This window comes from Nyctibius grandis, chromosome 4, assembly GCF_013368605.1.
Source record: "Nyctibius grandis isolate bNycGra1 chromosome 4, bNycGra1.pri, whole genome shotgun sequence".
Lineage (NCBI taxonomy): Eukaryota > Metazoa > Chordata > Aves > Nyctibiiformes > Nyctibiidae > Nyctibius > Nyctibius grandis.
The window spans coordinates 36,307,141-36,327,387 of record NC_090661.1 but is presented as its reverse complement, the minus strand read 5'-3'; the positions used below and the strand labels follow the sequence as shown (position 1 = coordinate 36,327,387).

At 39.1% G+C, this 20,247-nt stretch overlaps 1 protein-coding gene across 1 annotated transcript; it reads right to left on the bottom strand.

Annotated features, from left to right (window-relative positions):
- Positions 1–1,369: 1,369 nt before the first annotated feature.
- EMC7 (ER membrane protein complex subunit 7) lies at positions 1,370–13,642 on the bottom strand. Its single transcript, XM_068399447.1, has 5 exons — positions 13,348–13,642; positions 10,169–10,288; positions 9,015–9,153; positions 8,383–8,463; positions 1,370–6,268 (listed from the first exon to the last, which is right to left on the bottom strand). Exons 1-5 carry the CDS (start codon positions 13,587–13,589, stop codon positions 6,116–6,118), a joined length of 735 nt encoding a protein of 244 aa, XP_068255548.1. The 5' UTR covers positions 13,590–13,642; the 3' UTR covers positions 1,370–6,115.
- Between the last annotated feature and the right edge of the window lie 6,605 nt (positions 13,643–20,247).

The window sequence follows — 20,247 nt, the reverse complement described above, 5'->3', positions numbered from 1 at the left end:
GGTCCCGTCTTTACAGACACTGAAATGATGAGAGCAGTAAGATTTCTGAAATTCTATTTTTTTTCACAATTGATACTGCTTGCTTTTTGGCACTTAAAGTGTAATAACATGTTTTGTATTTAGTCAGTCCATTGGCAGACCGTCACACAGAATGAAGCCTACACTAATAGTGGAGGAAAGGTGGATTGTTTGGTGGCTAGATTGTACCATTTAGAGAAGAGCCTTAAATGGGTGCTCAGTTTTTACGTAGTGACCCAGGAAAAGACTGATGAGCTCCACCTCCTGAATGGTATAGCAATCTTATCCAGCTGGAAAGAAACATGGGATCACTGCTTTTTCTTCACCCACATGGGTAACAGGCAAATACAGAAGTCTGTGCTCTCCTAAAAGCTGTGACTACAGTTATGACAGGCAGACATATATGAGTCATGAATTGGCCAGACATCTTCATTTGTCTTCATATATGCTAGCACTACTGCCATTGTTACAATCACCTAGAAGAGAATGTCTATAGAACATTATGAAAACATTTTTCGTCTACAATTTTTTTAAAGTTATTTTTTGCAAATCTTAATATTTGGGTCAAATCTGCCATTACATTAAAATTTCTTCAGTCTTTTTCATGTCCTTACATTACCCTGGGGGCCTTTCTCCAAATTTTTCTCCTTTCAATCAGCTATAGCTTCAAGTATCTTACTAAATGAAACGCTGCTAGAGAACTTCCCTGGACACAGGAATCTGCTGATTCATAGTATTAAGCTTGTGCAATAGTTGTCAATACAGTTTTGGATGTGCCAAATAACAACACTCTCCCTCCACTCCCAATAATTCCTGGATACAGTAGGGAAGTTAGCATGGGTAAAAAACAACTGAGATGCAGTGTCTATCCACTCTGTTTTGGAGAGTACAGCACGCGCAGCAGTTGTTCCAGGCGAGCCGCCTCAGTGCCAGTTACCTGTTCAGTAACTAGCCTTTGGAGATAGAGATCACCATGAAGCCTATTAAATACGATCTTCCCAAGGCCCTGTGCACCACAGGTGCACCTTGTGCTTTTCCTGCCCAAGAATGTGCAAAATGTGCATATGTGATTTTTTAATCTTTCAACATACCTTCTTCAATAAATCTGCTTTTCCACTGAAGTTCAAAATTTTAAGTTCTTTCTGTATTCCTTAGCCCATCAACAGTAGATGTGAACACTTCTATTCTCCCTCAGTCCATTAAATAAGCATAACATATAGCCATATATATCCATATTTCATTCTGACACACCAGAATAAAAAACATGCATTGCCACTAAGGATTTACGATTATTTATATTTCATATTGTTACTGGAATATAGTAACCAAGAAAACTCTCTAAACCAAATGATAACTTAGAAAGCTGACATTGGTTTATTGCAGCGCTGGGTGCATGGGCGATCTCTCCTCCTAGCATGCACACCAGGGACAAAAGCACACTCGTTATATACATTATAGAAAAACGAATATTCATACAATTCCAAGTAAAGCCCACCTATTCCAAGAAACTTATGCATATGCTAATACATTATGTAATTGTCTTTGCGCATGCGTACTAAATTGGGGAAGAGGTCTTGGGTGGTCTCTGGGGGTCTCTAGTGGTTGTAATCCCCCATAGTTATGCTGTCCGCTTTATAACCCCGCTTCTGCGCAAGCGTGGTCGAGGCCTTTCTGTTGACACATGCAGGTGGCTCCAAGGAGAAGATACTGTTCTGGTTCTTACAGGATTTATCTCTACTCCTGGTGCCAGAGCTGTGAATCGAGTCAGTTAAGACACTACAAAGATGTTGTTGACAGCCTTGCTTATCTCTGGCCCTTCTTTGTAATTAGTGAGGAACTTAACAGACACCTTGGATTCTCTAAGACTAAGCGCAAGCAAGAACCAGTGATGAATATAACTCTAAGTGTTATCAGTCCCATAAGCAGACCCTGTCTTCAAAACATGCCATTAGCTTTAGAACATACTATTATTTTAGCTGAAAGGAAAATTGCCTAAAGGTTACACAGAGTAGGCCTTCTAGGGCCTGTTTTGAGGCTTACTTTTCCTAAACCGTCTGGTATCAATATTGGTTATTTTCCTACAAGAAGTAAGTTCAAATGAAACAAAAAATCATAGGAATACAATTTCACTATCTACTATCAATAGCAGCAGGATTAAGGTCAGGCATTACGTCCTAAACATGAAAGTGAAATCCTTTTAGTACCTTAAGGTACAGCTATCACTGTTAGCCTGTAAAAATAGGGTCCTTTTATTAAACTGTGAAACAAACTTTGCCCTCTTTGAGCTACTGATCACACACAACCTTTATGCAATTAAAGGTCCATTAACACTCAAGTGGAGATGTTTAAATGGATCTTAGTGATTTAATACACTTTTCACTAAACTGGAAAAGAATACATACTTAAATTGCCTAGATTGCTTTGGAAATCTTGACGTGGTTACTTAAAAGGGTTGCTTTAATAAATATGTGTAAAGAACGACATATAAATGCTTAATAAAGGTGCTCTTTAAGAAGCTTACTTACTGGATTTTTTTCAGTAAGCTCATAGCCATACTATTTGAGTTCCCAATATTCATTACTAAATTTATCCTTACAATTACTTTTGCGAGACAAGCTTCCCATACTTCATACACAAGAAATTGAAACAGAAATGATAAATGATTTGCACAAAGCCCAACAGTTGCATCAGAACCCAAGGCACATGATTCTAGTTTTAAGTCCTCTTCACAAATACGAACCTTAACCACAAGCCAGCCTTTCTCTTTGAAGCAATACACACCCCATTTACAGAGCCATTATCATCCCCACTTCATCAAACAGGTAAAGAGCACCAACAAATATTTTCTTAGTTTAAAACAGTGAGGTGAGATATCTATACATTAAATTTCTTCCTTACATGTGAAGAATGGAAGCGTCTTTGATGAAGTAATTGATAAAATTATTTCAAACTGTTCTAAACACCTTCCAGGCCATCTTAAATGACCAATAGTTGAAACAGACTTCAGCAAAATGTGTCTCCTCTCCCTTCCACACAGCCTGTCATAAACTCAGTTGCCCACATTTAGCCAAAACATTGCTAAAAGACCTCTTAGGCTACAAATCCTGAAGATGCAGTGAGCTGATCGTATTACTCACACTCACTGCCAGAAACAGAGGAGTTCCTGCTTCTGATTGCGTGCCTCTGGTGCTTACCTTCTGTGAGCTGATTTAATCCAGCAGAAAGATGGACAAATTTCGCTTGTTAAGTCAATAAATGGCAAAGCCTGAAAAGTACCATAACTTGTAGGCAGAAGGCAGCAGGAGTACCCAGCCCAAGCTTGAGGGAGCAAATCTTCCTCCTTTTGGCAATGAGGAAATCAGCTTGTCTATAGTCCAAGCAGATTCTGTACATCTTTAATTTCTGTTCTGAGGTATCAGCTGCTTCAACTTACCGTCTGCCTTATGTTTATCTCAAGTAGCCTCACTAAAAGGCAGCTGTTTTTTGGGGAAAATGGAGATGTCAGACCTAACACAGAAGAAAGACTACTAAAAATCTGTAAATAAAGACAAGGAATGAAAACTGAACTACAGCAAACATTTACTTTCTGCAGAAAGACAACCTTGCATTATACTAGTAACTGCAACAGAAAAGCTATCAAATAAAGTTTCTCTAGTGGCGTTTATGGTAGCCCAAGACCACATTACACCTTTAAGTGACCAAGTGACTTTAAGTGACAAAGGCACTCTGGCTAGAACCTCTTTTCTCACTTGACACATACAGATTCCAGCTCTAAATTTAAAAAAAAAAAAAAAAAAAAAAAAAAGTTGGTACCATTGTAACTACCATTAGTTCAGCAGCAGACCAATACACTTCTACTAATCACTTCATCACAAAGGTGTCCGAAAAGTAGAAGAGTAACGTACGTGATTGAGGGAATAACATTAGGTAACAAGATTTTTGGGCCTGGATTGTTCAGGTAACAAGTTTCTGGGGGAATGGCAGAGTTTTCTGTTGAGGAAGGCAGGGGAGTGGTACACTGCATCTGATCCTGATGCACAAAGAAATTGCCTGGACCTTGATGTATCAGTTCTAAGAAAAAGAGAGGTGTTGAATATTCCATATGCTCCTTCCAAAGTTTTACTAGGATCCTTACAATTCCCGTCAATTCTTTTACTCTGAACTCTTAACAAAGACTTTCATCTTTTCATGGCCCGAATTCTCCATTCTCCCTTCTCCCTTAAAGATGGACCAAGACTGTGAACAGACACAATGAAAGAAGGCAGAAATACTGCTGTTCTTACCTTTGTAACAAAGAAAAATGCATCAATGTGATTAATTACTGAACAAACTGTGATTAAAACAAGTTAATGCAATTTAATTGTCATTCCAATTACTGTTAAACAAAAGTAATTCATGGCTTGCACTTTCCAGGACAGCATAGTAACAAAGCTAATTGCTCCATCTTCAAAGAACTGCTCCCTGCTTTTCCTATGAACTTTTCAGTAAGATGCTGCTGAAAGAGGAGTTTTTTGGGTTTTTTTTATAAAAGCAGCATGACACTCATTTCAGCAAATCCTTCCAGCAAGAATATCCAAATATCCTCTTATGTCCATTGAATATATTTTACTTAATATACAAAACAAAAAGACCATTCAAGCAAAACAAAAACAAGTCCAAAAATGTGCAGCTTTGCAAAGACTGAAATTTTTCATTGTCCAAAAAGCATTGGTTTATTTCTTCAACATCTTAAAAGCTGACTTAATCCTATGAACAGGTAGTTATTCTTTTGCAGCTTTTATGTTTCATAGCATATTTGTAAGTATGTATTCTAAGACAATTTATAGCCCTCCTAAGTTTTGGCAGAACAAATAAATGTATTAGAATTGATTTTGCTTCAGGTGTACTTTAGATGGATGTTAAATACCATTTCTGGAATCAGATATACATTACTCATAGTGGATAGATACTGTTACCTAAGAAGTTAGCAATTGTAAAAATAGAAAAGAACAGCATTTATGCTTAAAAAAATAGATTTACAGACAGTTGTTAATGGCATTTGGCAGGTATTGCTGTCATTTTAATTTGCAAATGTTCATCTAGGGGAAGACAATCAATTTTTTCAACTTTTCTTTGAAGTTACTGGGTAGTTTGAAAAGATACTGCAGTACAGACAAACAGGCATGCTCAAAGAACAAAGTTCTGCAGTGACTTAGCATACCTAGAGATATCCATATACTTTGGAACACAATTTAAAAGATGAGCGGGATTTACCTTCCTACTATACTTCTAGGTTTTTTCTTTCATTTTTTAGATTTTATTCAGTATTTGGCCTCAAATCATACTACTCATAAGATGAATGCACAGCACACAGAGAACAGTAAGAACCAAAGGTGTTGCAGAAGTGATACATGTGATTTAGAAAGTAAATATCCAAGATAAATGTTCATCATGTTATATAGATACCTTGGATTCATAATTAACTTGACAGAGCTTAAAAGACTTTCTGATGCAGGATGCTTTGCTTTTTTCCCCCCCAAAGAGCTTTTAGCAGAAAGGAGGTCAGAACAAAACTGGGCAATAAAGAGGGGAAAGTCCTTGAACTAAGTATGCAGGCAGTAAACAACTTAATATGATTTTACATGTAACACATACAACAAGCTGATACAGAAAATTACTTACTCAGTAAACCCACAACTCATTTTTTAAAGGATTTGTTCATTTCAGAACTCAACAGCAAATACAAAATATTAAAGCCATCTGAACTCCACTTCTATTATCTTTTAATCTTTTTTATACATTGTCTTATGATTAAGACATTCATTGCTGTTTAGCACATCATGTAATTTATAATAATTCTCTACAGAACAATATAGTTAATTCAGTATCATCAATAACTTTATACAGATACAGTATTGAAGCCATATCCTCTTTTGCTTACTGTCAAGTACAAAACAGCTTATATAGACTAAAAAAAGCTACACACCACAGTTGTAGCATACCATATTTTGTGCCTGATTAAAGTTTACAGTAGTGGCTTTTTGATCTTTCAAGACAAATAAACGTGATACCACATAACACACAGTTGTGCAAACTCAGGCGTAGAAGGAAGACTTAACTACCTCCTTTTTCCAGAACTACTTTTCCCTGCTTTACTGCTGCTACTACCAGACTTGCTGGAAGATTTTGAAGAGAAAAGTCTTGTCATGAATTCAGAGACATCTGGCAGCTCATGGTTGGAATTCAGCATGTTCATTGACTGCTCCATTTCCTGCATGCAAAGATTAGATAATTTTAATAGCTCGTAACAATTCTGGCTGTTTCTAAGGCATCCGTTGAAAGATCCTATCAGAAAGATGTCAAACTTTCCCAAATACTGTTTTAGTATTTGTAGTCCTCCAGTGTACATATTGCTACATATTTTTATGCAACCACAGCCAAATGCCCAGCTACACACAGAAACATAAAACCGCAAAACTAAAAGCACTCGTGTACGGAAAAAGATAACCATGTCTTAAGCAGTCTTACAGGGCAACCACCTGATTAAAAAAAAATAACTTTCTAAAAGAAAAAAATGCCATTACTAATTTTCAGCATTACTTTCCTCCATTTTAAAATTTAAGCTTTTGTTTAGATTTTCAGATCTGTGTTCTCATAGATTTCACATACTTCTGTGTTTTCAAATTAGTATTATTTATGATAAATCTAAAAAAATTTTGAAGCTATTAGAAGGGATTAGATATTTTTATTGCCTGACTGTAATATCAAGTTATTAGTGTACAGCAGCTAAGTTTTCTCTGTTTGATGAAAGGAAGGATTTTAATATGAGACCATACATCCAGCTAAGCTTAATGTAACTTTAGAGTTTGGCATAGTGGCTCTATGAGACGAGTCAGTATGGCTCAAAACAAACAAAAGAAACCCTGAAGTACTTTTAATGCGTACAACAGCTGAACTGCACATCTACAATGTGACAATGCTTACAGTAATGCCAATTTAATGTGGGATTGTCACCTTGCTCTTCTAGTTACCATTCAGAACGATACAGCTTTAACTGTTTTCAAGGTACAAACGAAGCAAAAGCTGTTACAGTAGCCATTGTTACCATTGCATCTATACTATATCTGTATTTAATGCCTCCACAACATGCACAGTTACTAAATCATTAACTTTCTATATAAACTAGTACTGTGCTGATTCCATAAAGAAAAAACAAGCTAGCTTGAAAAATTTAATACAGGCTCCATATTCTCCACAAGCACACTGAAGTTGGATGTACACTTAAGAATTTAATACATAGTCATCTAGAAAATGCCATTACAAATGAGTTCTTAAAAACTACCTTCTCCTATTCTTTAAAGATAATTTAAATTACAAGCAAAATTCTATCAACTTAAAATTTCTCCTTAACGAGTCGTATCAGTCAGCTAATAAGAAATAAATCATCAGAAGTTCTGATGGTTTACCATCAGAACAGCCTGTCTGTAAGCAGTGTCAGATCAGTGAAAAAAGATAAGTGATTTTTTTAAAAAATCAACTTCCAAAGTTCAGCTTGGGTTGAAGAACGTGCCACAAATATCTAGCATATCTTCGTATCCTGTTTTTAGTCAAAATTAAAGCCAGAAGAGCATTACATAGCTCTGATATGCTTTTTATATGTATTACTTTAAAAAAAAAATACTCAGACACCTGTAAAGTACTACTGAAGACAGTGGTCATTTATAAGAAAAGTTTAAATTAACCAAACCGTCAAAAAGCAGCCACCCAAGACAGACAAGGAATCCTTCTAAAAATAAGAAAAGATTTAGCAAACACCTTGAATCTCCATTTTGTCCTAGCCTTCTGTTATTCGGCATTTTGCATGATGAAAGGACAATAAATTAGATAATTTAATGACTACATTAAGACTCCATATTCTATACATTGTTGTGACATTTGGATTTAACAGTCTTGTAAACTATGTGGTTTAGGTTGATGGATAAGAGAATCCCACATCATGCTCTTCTCAACACACTCGACACATATTAAATGATGTCTAAAAATGAAGTGATAGATTTAAACATAGTGCAGAAATACATTGGAAATTTATAGAAAAAAAAAAAAGCCTTTGAGAAATCATATTTGTCGCTCTAAAGAAACTCAGGAAAACACCATTCATGCTGTAATACTTTCAAAGCTGTGCCAAACAATCTAATTCTGTCTTGTGCTGTTTAACAGCAAATTCATGAGTCGTAAATGTCAGAATACATTGTTAGAACAGCAACATTGTATTAACTGAATAAATGATGCCCATTAAGACTTCTTTAAAAGCCCGGTTTTGTTTTTATTATTTTTCTGTACGTTAAAATCTCATTATCTTTGCTCTCTATGCCTAAATGTACTTACCCGTCTCATCTCAGGATCACTAGTGTTGACAACTTTAGGCAAAAGCACAAATATCAGTAACGGAAGAACCATCATCATCACCTACACAGAAAACAGCAAATATTTCTTCAGTTTATTTGTTGCACCAGACATTTTTAGACATACTAACATAAAACTTTTAGCTAAACAGCCAAGTTCTAGAGCTACTACATTCTGAGTCAGTAACCCAGGAACAGTAATCCACTTGTCAGGAAAGGAACCTGATAAGGATGAATTATGTTTTAAATAACAGATTTAAAAGCTGGACCATTAAAGTAAATGCTTGTTATCTCTTTCAACTGTTATAATTACAATCTTGCAACACGTTGATCTCCACATTACTAGAACAACATCATGTTGTCAAAGGAACCAGACTAGGGGCTATTTTCAGAGGACATACATTAACAGAGTGGGCATATAGGGGAGGAGAGGTCATAGAAAAACTTCCTATTTGTAAACAACTAAAAAAAAAAAAAAAAAGGAATAAAACAATCCTCTCAGAAGAGCAAAGCGTGAACATCTTTTCTCAATTATTTTATTCTCTGTATTCTGAAGAACAGCTATATTTGGATCCTTAGCATACTTTTAAACCTTTGTGTGTTGCTTGTACGTACCATAGGGTTCATGAGGAAATCTGTCCATCCCCAAGATTCTCTCTTTATAAAGTATGAAGGAGGTCCAGAAGATTTCATCTGGAGTGGGTATGGCAGCCTGACAACTTCAGAAGTTTTGATGTAATTCACATATCTTGCTCTAATGAGGAAAATGTAAATAATTAAAAATATAAATACCCTTTTTAACAAAAATAAAGATTATTTAATAATATTCCAAGCAAAGTTTTAATAATAGACTACAAACAAAACTGTCTGCTAGGCAGTGTCAGCTAGGCTTCACTTTTCAGAAGCGCATTTCTCTCAGCAGCATACTTTATTTCCAGGCTAGCTATTAAGCAGGCTGAAAAACTTGATATGGAAAATAGACCTGCAGATCAGAGACATCAGAACTCTTTGTTCAAATGTGACTTCTGCAAAACATTTTTTCTCACCTTGGTAACGAGCAAGAAAAGCTACAATGTTTAAAGAGAAGGTAAAGCTTTGAACAGCGTAGTGTAGCTTAAACAGAGTTTGCTCAGGCCACAATTATTTATATATGAAGTTAATACTACCTTTTCCCTAAGTGCATTATTTTGCATTTATCAATACTGAATCTCAGTCTTTACTACTTTATAAGGTCTTTCCATAGTTCCTCACTTGGGCCTAGTATTTAGATAGCTACTTGGTACTATCATTTAACTTTGTCACTACCAGTAACTGTAAGCAGTATCCTATGGAGGTGTAACAGAAATTAGAATTTAGAATTAGAATTATTTAGAATTTCATTGTGCCAAGTCTTGACAGAGCATTTAGCAAAAAAGAAAGGAAAATGAGAAGAAGGAAAAAAAGTAGTATTGGCAAAAGATAAAGCAGTTAACCGATTTACATCTAGATTTTATTTCAGGATAGGTGTGTAAAAAAATAACAAAAGTAAACAAATAGAAGGACTCTTTTTATCCATTTCCTCTTATTTAAGGCCATAAATATGAAAGGAAGAAAAAAAAATCAGACTTTGGATTTTACGAAATGTGCTCCTAGAAGTGATGTTAAAAGAAGCTGAACCATATGGTCTGAAATGGAACATCAGATCTACAGTACTGTTTACATTACTTCTTATACTGTGCTGTCAGGCATACTTAATAGATCAATACAGAAGCAAATCAGGAAAGGCTCACCTCATTTTGCCCTTTGAAGTTATGTCAACTCGCACGGGCTCAAATTTATGAGCAGGGGATGTAACTTCCACTACATAAGATCCTGAAGGTACATCATGAACCACAAAACTGCCATCTGTCCTGAAAAGACAGTAAGTTCCACTACATTTCAATATGCTCCAGTACACAAGAAAGGGTGCTTTATTTTTTTTTCAAAGAAGAAACTGTAATAGTATCATTCTATATTATAAATCTTAATATAACAATGATCAAAAGGAAAATTTAAATTGCTCAGCACTTATAATATCAAGCCCCTTAAGGTCATCAATGTGTGCCACGACAGTAGCAGAAATTACCAGTTATGTTAAAGATTTTCTTATGCCCTCAAACTATTGTCTTGCTGGAGGCGTAATTTAACAGCCTAAGTAAGATTTGAAATGCTTAGATTTCACCTATTCAAATGATGGCAGAATTGACTTACACCTTCCTTCCTCCTTCCAGAAGACATACAATTAAGTTTACTTCACTTCAGTACTTCTGCTGGAACCAAAAACTGACATCCTGCATAGCATGGGTAGATATCAGAGATGACTTGCAACGTACAAAAATTGCAGTTTGTGCCTTTATTGCAACATAAAGGCTTTTACTTTTAATTGCTCCCTTTAGAACTCACCCACGCTGGAAAGCTCTATCACAACAATAAGGAAACTAAGAGCTCTGAACATATACATAGAAGGGATTTTTAGACAGACTGGTTTTATTTTAAAATATGAAACTTCAATATTCGGTGAAAATACTACTAAAAGGGTACTTGAAAGCTTCAGCACCAGTTGCCATTAAATTAAAACTACAGAAGCTGGTAGTTTTCCTCCCACATGCTTCCAGAAGTTTCCAGGAAGAAAAACTTGGCTTTCTCTATCCTTTTAAAATGAATATAAAAGATAACTCTCCTGAAAATGAGACTCAAAGTTAAGACAAAAAAGTTGTTCACAGGAGGGAAAAAAAAAGTAACAAAACCTGATAGATCAGAAACTTGCATCAGTAAAACAAATAAATGAAGCCTTTTAAAAGTGAACCCTTAACAAGAATTTTATCCTTCACACAAGTTCTCTCTCTCGAAGATGTACATCGCTTAAGGACCTTCCCACCACTAAGACCAAAGCATATAAACAGTACTGTGTAGGTGGGTTTCACTAATACTTTATGTGATGATTTGAACCCCTAAAAATGCTTACTCTATCTTATATTGCAAACGCTATACGGATGTTTCCCTAGGAATTTCCTTTTAATTTTTCATTCTTTACAGTATTATTTTGATAAAATTTAATTATAGGGTTTTTTTCTCTAAAGATTTCTTTATATGACAAAGCAAATGCTTACTTCATATACTGGTATCCAATACTGAAAAAAAGTTTCATTTTTATTACTGGGGAAACTAATCAGATTTATAAAAATGCTTGTACTAGAGAATGACTCCTGAAATACTCAAAAAGCAGCTTTGCTATGTCAAATAATTATTTTCCTCTTTTTGACAACTGGAATGACATCCATGTAATATATAATCAAAACCTGCCTGAGAGATGGTGACAAACGATAGTGACAAATATATCTTCTGATATATCAAATACATTTAAATCTGTCACTGAAAGTGAAGGATATTTCTACTGAGCCTGATATACCACTGTTATTTAAGAAAACTGTTCTTTCCTGTAACAGTTCTTACTAAAAGTATACTGCCATCCAGTACTGTGCTCATTACAAGTGACAAAAAAACCCCTCAACCAACATTAAAGCATTTTTGCTAAAATGTACCATGCTTATGGTAGCGCAACATCTATAAATATGTTTATCAAACTGAATAACTTCCATAATATTGCTTGGCTTTAAGTTATATCAAGATAATCTATTACGTCTATAAATAGACGTATCAAACTAATGTAATTAATAGAGCTTGATATCTAGGTCACACTGTCATAAATATGATATGCTCTTAGCGAAGACTATTTCCTCGTATTTCAGACAACTCGAGTTCCAAGCAAGCATTTGGAAACTTACCAACTTCATGGTATTTATTAAATCAGCTCCTAAATACGAAGTCAGGCTCCCACAATTTGTTCATACTGGCTTATCATGTGCTACACTGACAAGATTCTGCAAGTTTCACAGAGTAAAATCTGTTGTGTTAACCTATCGACAGTTCCCAGAGTCAAAGTTCAGTTCAACTTCTACTGCAGAGGGAATAATTAAAAATGACTGGTATTTATGAGATGGTGTATCTTAATTCCATTTAAGCTTTCTCATTTTAATATAGAATTTTAATTGCAATGTATTATACTGTATTAAAAACAATAAAATGGATTTTAGAATTAGCTTCTACTCTTGAAATAATGAGATTAGTTCAGTTCTTAATTCTGAGGACATTTTCTATGTCTTAATATCTCTAGACCCTTTGCTGATCTGAATATACCCACTACCACCCGAGACCGAATAAGCTAATGTGATACTGTACAGCTTCCAAATGCATTTGCATGATCTTATGTGAAGCAATAAAGCCATATCGCTTGAAATGGCTTTCACTTAGAGTGAAAAAGTTTTTCACAGGTACTGTAATGCATAACTACAACTGTAACTTTCTTCCACAAACATTTGTCCAGAATGAGTAAATCGCTAGCTAAGGGGAGGGTCTTAAAAAAGAAGTAACAGAATTTGCACCCACAAAAGCTGAGAACAAACACCGTACTCCAGAATTTAATGCAAACGTGGTTTTTTTTTTAATTAAAACTCAGTTCCAATTTTTTGACCGCTGAAAAGCCAGCAGCTTTAATCATCAATTTGGTTACATCTGCAGGAGGCTGCAAACAGCAACACCTACTGCACTACACGTCCCCACTACAGGCGTGGCCGTTCCTAATGCCCTGCACGGCACGGTGCAAGCGCACCGCCCGCGAGATGCCCACCTCCACAGCTGTGCGCTGCCAGCTAGGACAAGGCCGCTAACCTGAGGCGAGGGGCTCCGCTCTGCCATCGCTGGCCGCCATCTTACGGCCGCGCCTGCAGGAGGGCCGCGGAGCGGGTCGGGGGCGCGGAGCCGGAGGGTACCTCTGAGCGGCACCCGCGGCACCGGCCGACAGCGGCCCAAGCCCAGCGAGGGACGCTTCCTGCCCCGCCGGGACAAGCCCCCCGCCCCGCCCGCCGCTCACTTCAGGAAGCCGACGTGCTCCTCCCCGTCCACCAGCACCCGGGCCCCCGCGATCCAGTCCTGCGGCTTCACCCCGGGCACCACGGCCCGGCCCTCGATCTTAAACCGCTCGCCAGGGCCCGCGCCGCCCGGCGACTCCGCTGTCCCAACCGCCTCCGAGCCACAGGCGCCATCGGGCAGCAGCGAGGCACAGAGCAAGAGCAGCAGTACCAGCAGGCACCCGGCCCGACTCCACGCCGCCATCGCGCCACCGCCTCCTCCCGACGCGGGGCGGGGCAGACGTCTCCGCGCACGCGCTGAGCGCGAGCCGTCACGGCCCAGAGGGCAGCCCGCGAGGAGAGCAGGGCCGCGAGACTTGCTGCGCGTGCGCACCAGGCAGGCGGAAAGGGCTCGGACGCGGTGCGCATGCGCACGCGTGAGGGTGGCTTCCTGTCGGGTGGCGTACAGCGCGCTGGCGAATAGGAGTGAGGGAGCTGGTCGGCCGCGTTGCGTAGCGCCGTGGAAGCGCTCCGGCGGGTCACCTCGGCTGAGGCGCCGCAGAGCCCGGGCGCGGCGGGGGCGGCGGCGGCCTGGGTGGGGGAGGCGAGTGGCGGAGCCCCGGCCGGACAGCGCTTCGCGCTCCGCGTCCGAGAGCGCAGGCTGCGGGGGGGCGGCCCTCCGCTCGGGCAGGGCGCACGCTAGGCCACGGGATGTGCCCCAAGCAAGGGGAGATACAGGTGCTGCAGGGCTGGCTGTCCATGGGGATCCTTCAGGCCGCGCAGCTGGTGCTCTTGGGCCCTAACAGCAGCGCGGTTGCTAAAAGTGTTCTGCGGAGCTCACTTGTGACTCCGTGGCACGGGTAACTGGCAACTCGCAATCTGCCCCCTTACACGGCTGTTCCAACAATTCGCCTGTTCCGAGATTAGAAAGGGAGTGGGTGCTGGAAGGGCAGGGAGGGGTCCTTTGTATTTCAGTTTGTGAGTACAAACAAAGGGTAAGATAATTTGCTACTTAAAATGTGGAAGGACACAAATGCAAACCTGAAGAACATAAATGTGTAAGAAGCAGATGTATCTTCGTTGGTAACAGATGGATCCATTTAGAATTAAGACATTTTACTTTAAAGTTAAATCCTAATAGTTACCATGCAAAGAAGGATAATCAAGCTTTTTCTAGGAAAAAGTTACAAAAAAGCTTAGAAAAAAAAAAAAAGAGAAGTGGTCATTAAATCAAGGCCTAAAGTGTCTTATTTTACCTTATTTTAACCAATGATTTATAGTGCTGCAGTTTGTTTCTGATTAATAGAACTTGTTGACAGTACAATAGTATGAAAAGCTGTTATTTAGTGGGCAGGCCCAGTTATAGTAGAAACCAAGAGGGCTGTAATACCTTCCCTACTCATTTTCCCTTTACGCAGCATGTCCTGTTATGTCATAAGGTATTGTCATGTTGTCACTACACTTGCTTCCTTTTTACCTCTCATTTATGTCAGAGTTAATAATTAAATGTTTTCAACATGTTTGTAATTAAGCATGATTATGTTCGAGATTATGAACCTGGTCATCAGCTGATACTCAGAAAAACCATTATATTATACTAGGCATGATTTTGACAGTGTATGTCACCCCATTTGAGTGAGATAATGTGAATTACTTCTATGGTAGTATTTTTGAGGTGTCTTTACTTTGGAGACAGCCAGGAAGACATATGATCAATGAGGTTCTTCTGTCACAAACTCGGAAAAGCAAGAAACTCCAGCAGTTTTGGGGGTGGAAACCTAAGAATGCGAGAACTGAAGAGTGTTAGAAAGTAGCTACTCTGAATTGAGTAACTTTGAGCATCACTTTATTCAGTTTTTGTTAATGAAGCAGGTACTTACCAATAGAATCACTAAATAGTAGGATTTATGTTAAAGCCAGAGACACAACTCTATTTCCAGTATAACATGACAGAAAGACATCTTCATAGTGACATCTCGTGTGACTAGTTTTCATATGCAGTTAGTGTAAAAATGCCCCTATTTTTTAAATATCCTCAAGGAACTGTATTAGGATGCTGTCAGACCACGTAGAATGGTCATGCTCTCCAGTTTTAAGGATTTCCTCAGCCAAAGAATTTATTTTTATAACCTAGATAAAACAGTTACTAGGTTTAAAGCCTTGTGAACCCAAAGAAAATAAAACATTTGTTCTTTCATACTATAATCCAAGAAGCTTCTCTCTCTGTATCATCCTAACAAACTGACAAGTTACTTAAACAGTCTCTTGGCTAGAATCCCATCCTCATGTAGAAACCCTCACTGTGCGTGCGGCTTTCATTGCAGAAGCCTATCTTTATTTTTATATATGCAAAGTTTCTAATACCTGTATTGGCATGCAACCATTTTAATGTTAGGTAAACAGTCCCTTCTCCTCTCACTGTGTAACTTCTTTACATATTAATAGCTCTATTTCATACAAATAGATAAGACGGTTACCATATTTTTAAGTGTACACAACTGAGAAAGTAATTGATTTGGTTGATTACTGCCTTTTCGATTAAGACTAGCTATAACAGCACCTCATTTGAGTGAATTGCACAATGCTGTTTGTGACTTTTGATACCACGCTGTGTTTGCCTTCTAGGTAAAAAGAACAAAACCCAAACCAAAAGTAGTACAAATGGAAACAAAGAAATAAAAATATCCAGGTATAAATTTATCAAAGTATAGTCAAATATAACCAACTACTCATTTTCTTAGAACATCATCTGGGAGATGCTACCTGTTTTTTTCTGGAAGGAATTTCACTATTAGCAAAGTTGCGTCTGCAGCTTGATGTCAAGTGAATCCCTGATCAGAAAAGACAGATAAAACTGCCAAGCAACAGTTTCAGTTCAATTGAAACAACCGAACAATTCCATCAACCTCCTGAAAGTGCAGTCAAGGATGACGTCCGTGTTTTATAGATGTTTCATCGCTGATGGATTCACTCCCTGAGTAATAGGTATGTAGAAACTGGCAAGTTTCTGAAAAGTTCTACCCTGCTCACAAGCAAATTCTCGGTTTTGTCTGAGTTACTTCAACCAGCTGTCGCTAATGCTACAGAACTGTCAGCCAGATGGATGAGAGCTGACAGTCCCTAATGGGTTGAACAAAGAGGAGGTCTAGAGTAATGTAATGCCATCACACTGGTAACACTGAAATCCATATCTCCAGATTCTTGTCACTTTTGGTTTCATGTGCAAACCGAAAAAGCAGAGGAGACCCATTAGATCCCCCTGAGCTCTCCGAATGCAACATCAAAATCCATGAGCATCATAGCTGTTTACAGAGAATCATGTAGTCTCGGATACTGGTGGACACTCTTAAGCAGCAAGAGAGTTTTTTTCTCCCCTGAGGGTAAAAGATGTTTACAAAAATGTGGCAGAACTTATTTTTGTGCTGAATCCTTCTCACAGTACGAGGGCTAGCAAAACTAGCTGTATACATTTTTTACTTATAGTTCACCATTAGTAAAGCATTTTCATAAACTTTAATTCACCTTCGAACATCTCAGTGCAACTGCTCTGAAAACTTCTTTCTATAAAGCTGATAGCACTTTGGCTAGTAGTTAAATATTTGCTTTTGAAAATGTACGTGATCCTGTCATTGACATTGGTTCACTTTTAATACAATGGACCACAAGGAACAGCAGCCCAGTCTGCTTTGTGTGTGATTCCGGCAGCGATATGCAGAGCTGTTGACTTTCAGCAGACAAGCAGGGAGCAGTTTCAGCCATCTGCCTCTAATCTTACTGTAGGCTTTGAGTCAGTCCCCAATATAGGTATACGGGTAACACCCAGCGCACCAGCTGAGCAATGCTGGTTCACAGATGTTCAGTGGAAGCAAAGACACACACCTGGCTAATACGAAGAATAAATAAGAAGTAGATGTGCATCAGAATACTCATACCTGCATCCTATTTTTTTTATTTTGAGAAACTAATTAGAGGTGAGAAGAAATCAAAATGCCCACCAAAGCAAGCAGATCTATGAGAATACACCAACTGAAGGTAGGTGGAAGAATTCAGCATAAAGGTACTGTGAAAGGCCACAGCCAGTTAAATCATTTACTGAGCTCTCTCCTGCACAAGGAGCTTTACTATCATTAAACATAGAATTAACAAAAATTGTGCAGCATATTTCCTTCGGCACTGATTTTATTTTTTTAAATTTATTGTAGCATAGAATCACTATGCCATCTACTGTCAATTTACAGTGCTACACTAGAAACGTCTACTTGGTACAAACATGGACAGAACAAGTCAGGATTGCAGCCTGGATTCAGTGACAGTCTTTGTGCTGTCCTGAATGTAAGATGCCCTGAGAGGCTCCTGTTTCTGAGCTGGGGCAGACAGGTATGCAGGCCACCATCTTGACTTGCTCCAGAATACCAGTCTTCTTCAAAAAGATTGCCCGTCAGTGCTCTGGATATTATCCCACACTCCATTTCTGACAGACTGTTGCATGTTAGGGCAGAAAGTCTCGTAATGAGTGGTTAGAAAGCGGCCCAGCGGAAAGAGACCTGGGGGTGCTGATCGACAACCTGCTAAACATGAGCCAGCAGTGTGCCCAGGTGGCCAAGAAGGCCAATGGCATCCTGGCCTCTATTAGGAATAGTGTAGCCAGCCGGTCTAGGGAAGTGATGGTCCCTCTGTACTCGGCACTGGTGAGATCGCACCTTGAATACTGTGTCCAGTTCTGGGCCCCGCACTTCAAGAAAGATGTTGAAGTGTTGGAGCGAGTCCAGAGGAGGGCGACCAAGCTGGTGAAGGGTCTGGAGGGTATGACCTATGAGGAATGGCTGAGGGAGCTGGGGTTGTTTAGCCTGGAGAAGAGGAGGCTCAGAGGTGACCTTATTGCAGTCTACAACTACCTGAAGGGAGGTTATAGTGAAGTGGGAGTCGGCCTCTTCTCCCAGGCAACTAGCAATAGGACAAGAGGACACAGCCTCAAGCTTCTCCAGGGGAGGTTCAGGTTGGACATTAGGAAGAATTTCTTTTCAGAAAGGGTCATTAGACTTTGGAACGGGCTGCCCAGACAGGTGGTGGAGTCACCATCTCTGGATGTGTTTAAGAAAAGACTGGACATGGCACTTAGTGCCATGGTCTAGTTGACATGGTGGTGTCAGGGCAATGGTTGGACTCAATGATCCCAGAGGGCTTTTCCAACCTGATTGATTCTGTGTGATCCCCTGTAAACTCAGTCGCTGTCAGAATAATCTCTGCATCTCCAATGCATCCATCCCCACAGCATGGATTCAGCATGCACAACTGAAGACTCTTCTGTCTCAGAGAACTAACCTTCACCTACCCCCTTGTTTCCTTTCACCTCAAGTTGACAACTTGACAAAATTAATTGTAAATTGTTGAGATGCAGATGCCTTCCCCAAGGTTTTGCTGTATGCTGAAGAGCATCCAACAAAGCTGTCATGAAACAGGTTCCTTGTATCCTGAAACTCTGCATTATCAATTCCCACATGGTACAACTTCATGAAGAAACCTCTTTGCCTTTAACTTAAAGATGTTACTGGTTAGAGCAGGCACTGGAAGGTCCAGTGTTCCAGTACTCAGGATTGTCCTACCTTCCCTTTCCAACAGCTATCATACCTGATACTTCTCTTTCAGGCTTACCTTACCTCCATTTTCCACCTCCAACTTCAGGACTTTTTTTTTTCAGGAATTAATTGTTTCCACCTTTCTGATAACGTATATCTAAAAACATAAACAGGATACTACTCTAGTACACTCTTCAGGGGAGTTAGCAAACGCTGGCATTGAGATTGCTAGATGATAGCCAGTTTTGTCTGGTTGCAATTGACTGAACTGATCTTTACTGAACTCAAATTTCATTCTTTGGTGGAGGAAATTCATTAGTTTAAGTGCAGGGAAAAGGAGAATAATTTTCCTGCTGTAAAAATTTCCAGACCCCCTCTTGCAAGCAGAACAAATATGGGTGTAACATGATAGTAACCTGGAAGTTGGTTTTATAGTACTTTGACTCATGTGCTCCTGTTCACTGTAAAGTTTGTCCCTACATCTCTGTTAATCAGCAATTGCGCACAAACCATGCAAGCAGCGTGTTTAAGAACTACAGCATCCATTAAGATGACTATGTAAGAAGCAATGCCACACAGAATGGTGCTACACACATCCTCAGATTCCTGTGTTGTTGCCTCTACGGACACCACCTATAATCATTCACGTAAGGCTAGAATGACACATCACTGTGACATTTGGTTTCCAAAAATATAAGCAGTTTAAAATCCTTGTTTCTTCCTATGCAGTCTGAATGCTGTGTTGTTTTTTTACATCCGGATTCTACTTCCCTAATGCCACAAGGTGGCCTCCACACAATACAGCATTATCACATCCTTTGCAGAATGACATATGAAAGTATTTTTTTTTGCTTTACTGCAGTATTGGTAATAGACCACCAAAACCCGACATTCCTTTCTTTGTATTTCAAGCTCAAAAAGAAGTTCATATGCTGTGTAGAATTGGTTTACATCAGACGGGAAGTCAGAGCAACACGAAGCAGCTGCCACCGCTTTGGTAGGATGTTGTACCAGGGAGAATCCTGTTCAGGAACCAAGTGACATGTTCACAGAGCAGGTCTGCAAGTTGTCTGCCCTGCAGAGAGGCTGGGAAATCCTGTGTCCGACATGCAAAGGGCTGCTGTAATTCAGCAGTTGATTATATTATACTACAGTTGCTTCTGTGCTAGGAGAAGCTGAAGAAAGGCAGCCCAAGGGTGGTACAAAGCCTCCTTCTGGCTGGAAGTTCAGGCATTGCTCGCCTAGAATCAAACTTAATGCTGGTTTTCAAGGGGGTGATTGACCAAAGGCCACTGAAGATTGATTTGCACCATTTCTAAGCCCACCTTTTCTTTTTTTTTTTTTTGG

Excerpts from the sequence above, each read along its gene's own strand:
- EMC7 (XM_068399447.1), bottom strand. The coding sequence starts at position 13,589 with ATGGCGGCGTGGAGTCGGGCCGGGTGCCTGCTGGTACTGCTGCTCTTG. Across the intron at positions 10,289-13,347 it reads GAGCACGTCGGCTTCCTGAA|GACAGATGGCAGTTTTGTGG; the intron begins GTGAGCGGCGGG and ends CTGTCTTTTCAG. Across the intron at positions 8,464-9,014 it reads ATTTCCTCATGAACCCTATG|GTGATGATGATGGTTCTTCC; the intron begins GTACGTACAAGC and ends TTTTCTGTGTAG.